The following is a 4,450-nucleotide window of genomic DNA, read 5'->3' on the forward strand; positions in this document are numbered from 1 at the left end:
ATCATCAGTAGATGTCCTAGTAAGATAAACACAACACAGCCATCATCGGTGTGATACATACTGCACTCCAGAGTATGTGTTTAACAGGTGCTGCCATAGCATCTATGTCTGATGTCCAATATTTCTGGTATACTTTTGCCAAAGGACGTCTTAAAACCTTTCTCTTGTTTGTGTGACTTATGTATTTTTTTAACTCTGATAAATGCTGGAAACCCAAACACGCTATAAATGCACTGGGTAAAAGTTAAACTGAAAAACAAAACATATAGACCATCTATAATACCACCTGCTCCTGTCCTGATCTCCTTGCTCCATTCTTCCTAGTTCAGCTCTGGACAGGTGGTGGACAAGTGCCACACCGATGCAATTTCCCAAAACATTGACAGCAGTGTTACAGCGGTCTCTGAAAGACATAATCACAGTAAGCTGCGAAAGTAGAAAACACACTTAAGGCTGTGTATTATTTGATGTATTAACTCATACTTCTACAACATTGTGACCTCACAATTTACTCTCAGAAGCAGCTGTAGTAATCCCAGCCAAAATTACTCTTTAAATGTTCATTTGTGCACATTTCTGAATTAAAGTATGGGTCAAACTTACAGCAGCCATTCTACAACCACTAAGACGGCAGCGTCCTTCACAGGCAAACCGACTGCTGTCAAAATAAAGATGGTGGTCACCGCTTCTGTCGCTGGGATCTGCACTGCTCCTGTGCTTAGGATGACTGATGCCACTCTGCAGAGACACAGACTCCTCAGTCAACAACCAGAGTGGATTTCTAAAGACGCAGTAACATGAAACTGACAGCTACAGAAAAGAGAGTGACAATAACAGCAACTGACATAATGGTGGCTATCTGCCTCAAGTCCAGGTTGATGTGGCCGACTTGCGCGATGAAAACTGCTGCGACCACCTCGTACAGGGCAGTTCCGTCCATGTTTACGCTGGTCCCAAGGGGCAGCATGAATCGACTGATTCTGTGGTCGATCTTGATTTTCTCCTCACAGCATTGAGCTGTGAGCTGCAGTGTGGCCGAGCTTGGGGACACAACGCATGTTTTTTTAGTGTTTGCTTTAGTGATCAAGGAGTTTGTGAAAGTAAAATCTGCTCCTATTGACAACTTGGCAGCTTTGATGATAGGAAGATAAACAAATATTTTCTTACCTGGACGAGGTGAGAACTGCCGACTTCAAGGCTGGAGAAACCCCCCTGATGACTGTCCAGGGGTTACGTCTCACCCACAGAAGATAGACCAATGGCTGAACTATTGCTCCATGGATTAGGAGCCTGAAACAAGCAATTTAATACACAGTGAATGCTCATACAGATCAAATGAAATTCAAGGAGTTTCAAAGGCCCAGCTGGTATTTTCTGAATTGATGGATTAAAAAAATTGATTTTGTGTGTTTGACAACTGTTCATAGGAAATTTAGGTCTGTTTTATTGCTGCCGCTTCCATAAAAGCTGGCGTAAGCAGTTATTTTTTTTGCTTCATAGGACAAAAATGCCATATTAAACTTTGAGCATATTGTAATTGAAGTGGACTGAGAGAGAACTAGACCCCCTCTTTTTTCAGGCTTTAGAAAATCTAAACTTTGGCCAATCACAGGTCGAGGCACTTTTTTTGGCTTTTATATTAATGCAGATGTATGCGCACATCCCTTTGATGAGAGCCTGACTCAATGGTGGAGAGCCCTGCAGAAAAAAAAATGGTATTCCAGCATTGGTAACAAGAGCCTATGCTGCATAGAAATCTGAAAAAGGAAGACGGGCTTATAAAAAAGAGAGTCTAACAGATAGTCTGACAGTAAACAAAACACGCATCAATATGAGTCATCAGAGATGAAAAGAAAATGTTACTAATGAGCGAAAGGCTCATGACTGCAGCTTTAAGCTCTTGTTCATGCAGCTAATGTTAGTGAGAGCCTCAAACAACAGTGTGTTCTTCACCTCACTACTCACTGCTACAGACCACTTTGCCAAGAGGTGAGCGGGCAGCCACTCCAGAGACGGACACCCCGTGAGCGACCATAGCAACCTGAATCCAGCTAGTGCAAACCCTGTCTCCAGGGGACTGGAAAGCCCCAACTCCTTGCCAGATCAGCTAACTTTGGGGGCATTTACACTGGCTGAATTTGACCCGTGTTACTTGCATAGCCGAGCTGCTCTGCTGGGAGGGACCGTGCAGTGACTAGCCAGCTAATTCTTGTCTCAGTTTTGCTCTGATAAACAAAATATAGAGGGATTGAGGCAAGGAGGGGCTGAGTGAATGATCTGCATGCAACTGTACAGTGAAAGAGGATTCAGTAAAACAATGCCTATGACAGGAAACAGTGGGTTTCTGTATGAGGTGCGTGCATACTCTGGTGGGAGGGACTTAAGACAGAGAGAGGGACCTGCAAGAAGAGGTTGTATTTTTAAATTATGTGTTTATTTTGTTTGTTTGTTTTTTCTTTTTTAGATTTCTGCCTTCCCCCACTTTATCAGAAACAAGCAGAAACTGCCAAAGCTGAAAAATGACCAAATCTGATCAAGATGACAGCTGAAAAGCCGAATTCAAGGCTTCAAAATGGCAGTCCACAAACCAATAGAGGACGTTACTGTTATACAGTCTACGGTCAGAAATGATTTAAACATGTTGCCTGTTGTCAATCTCTGCACAAAAAAAAAAAATTCTAAGTGACGGCAGGTTTAAATGGTGTGATTAGACAGAAGCCCACCCTGTAGTTAACACCCACATCAGGGATTGTGTCTTAAAATAGCAGTTGGCAGGTGATGCCATAACTACAAGTGAATTTTCAGGCCATACCTCCTGCCCTATATCCACTCAAAGTAGTCTTTAAGTTGTTGTATGTATGTAAAAACAAATGAGGAAAGGAGCGCATACCCTGCAGCAACCACCGCCATGAACTTTCCCAGTCTGAAGATAGTGTCCCAGTTATGAACTTCAACAACGTGGCTTACAGTCGTGATCAGCAGTCCTAATGGCAAGAAGCTGGAGAAAACACACACGGAAAAAGAGAATACTTCAATAAACTGTTAAACATTTGGCACCATTATTTGGTTACAGTATTAATCCAGAAGAATCTAAAACCTGAACAGATATGATTAACATTTAAAAATATAAGCAATTTTAACTAACAGTAGTGGAGTTAATCGATACTGAAATGTTTAATAAGTGTTCATGCATAAACACTCACACTACCCTGCGGGATTTTTACCCTATTTCTGTAAATAACATGACATGCTGACGTGGATTTGTCCTGTTCCACATTGTGCAGTTTCACTTCAAGGATTCAAGGACTTTATTGTCATAATGCAAGCATAACGAAACCGCATCTGTGCCATCCCCACTCGTGCATACTGGTTACAAGAAAATACAAACTTAGTTTTTAAGTTAGGACACAAGTGTAAGAGATAGTAAATAATAATAATTAAATCTAAAACCTTAGGTTCAAAATACAAGCACTATTAAACAAAATATTTACAGTACAAAGTATAAATATATGTATATATAAAAGTGCAATTAGCATGCTAACAGTATCAGCAGCAACAGACAGTAAGGGTGCAGTAGACAGGTGTAGAGTTAGTGGGTTGACATATGTGAATATGAATATCACACATGCTCAGTGGAGGTCATTCTTCAGTCTTAAAGCGTTAAAGCTGTTTTTCAGTCTGTTTGTGAATTTATCTAAATCCTGATGCAATTTTACCACAAAATCAAGTTGACCACAAATTTTGTGGCTTCGTTGAGGATGGTGAAGAGGTCCACAAGGATTTTCCCCTTTTCTATCTTCTTGAGAGCCAATCCAAAGAAAAAGGAGCACACAATCAGGCCCAGCGTGTTGGATCCTTGGACATAGACACCCTCCAGCTGCACCTCATGCTGAAACAAAACGTGGAACTCAGAGCAACAACATGTATCCCTGCACTTCAGAAAAGAATCCTTGTAATGATAAGGGGGGGAGATTTACCGTGTTATTGTGACTTTCAGAAACCAGCCTCTCAGTCTTGTACTAAAAAAAAGAGGAGATAATATCCAGACACAAAAATCACATTCTCTCCATCACGGAGAGCGAGGAAATGGGTGATAGCAGGAAAACATACGTGCTGGAAACAAGCCTGAACCACATTCTGGGGCATCATGTTTCTATAAATAACAAAGAAAAAAGTCAAATACTACTGTTGACAAGCCACACAATAACTCCAGCCTTATCACAGATATAACGTCACTGTCTTCCCACCTCACTAGATCCAAAATGTCATCAACATGGAAGGTGTGCTCCTCATCACCTGCCTCACCAGAGCCTTCAGTATTAGTAACGCCGGGCTTGACCAGCAGCACCAATGTGAGTCCTACGATACATAGTCAAATTTAGACATTAGCAGCAGAAATGGTATGCATGCTATTGCTGCTCCATATGAAAACAGTAGTTTCAATAGAGAA

General features: G+C 41.4%; 1 protein-coding gene across 1 annotated transcript; it reads right to left on the reverse strand.

Moving 5' to 3' along the window:
* Nucleotides 1-6: 6 nt before the first annotated feature.
* On the reverse strand, nt 7-4,359 carry LOC121940907 (excitatory amino acid transporter 3-like; the record flags this gene model as incomplete). The annotated part of the gene is made up of 10 exons (XM_042483582.1): nt 7-16; nt 287-403; nt 604-738; nt 846-1,040; nt 1,168-1,290; nt 2,891-2,998; nt 3,717-3,907; nt 3,978-4,019; nt 4,111-4,153; nt 4,248-4,359. Coding segments are annotated over 10 exons (1,076 nt in total), but the record flags the coding sequence as incomplete, so codon positions are not given.
* Between the last annotated feature and the right edge of the window lie 91 nt (nt 4,360-4,450).

This window comes from Plectropomus leopardus, unplaced genomic scaffold, assembly GCF_008729295.1.
Source record: "Plectropomus leopardus isolate mb unplaced genomic scaffold, YSFRI_Pleo_2.0 unplaced_scaffold9811, whole genome shotgun sequence".
Classification (NCBI taxonomy): Eukaryota; Metazoa; Chordata; class Actinopteri; order Perciformes; family Serranidae; genus Plectropomus; species Plectropomus leopardus.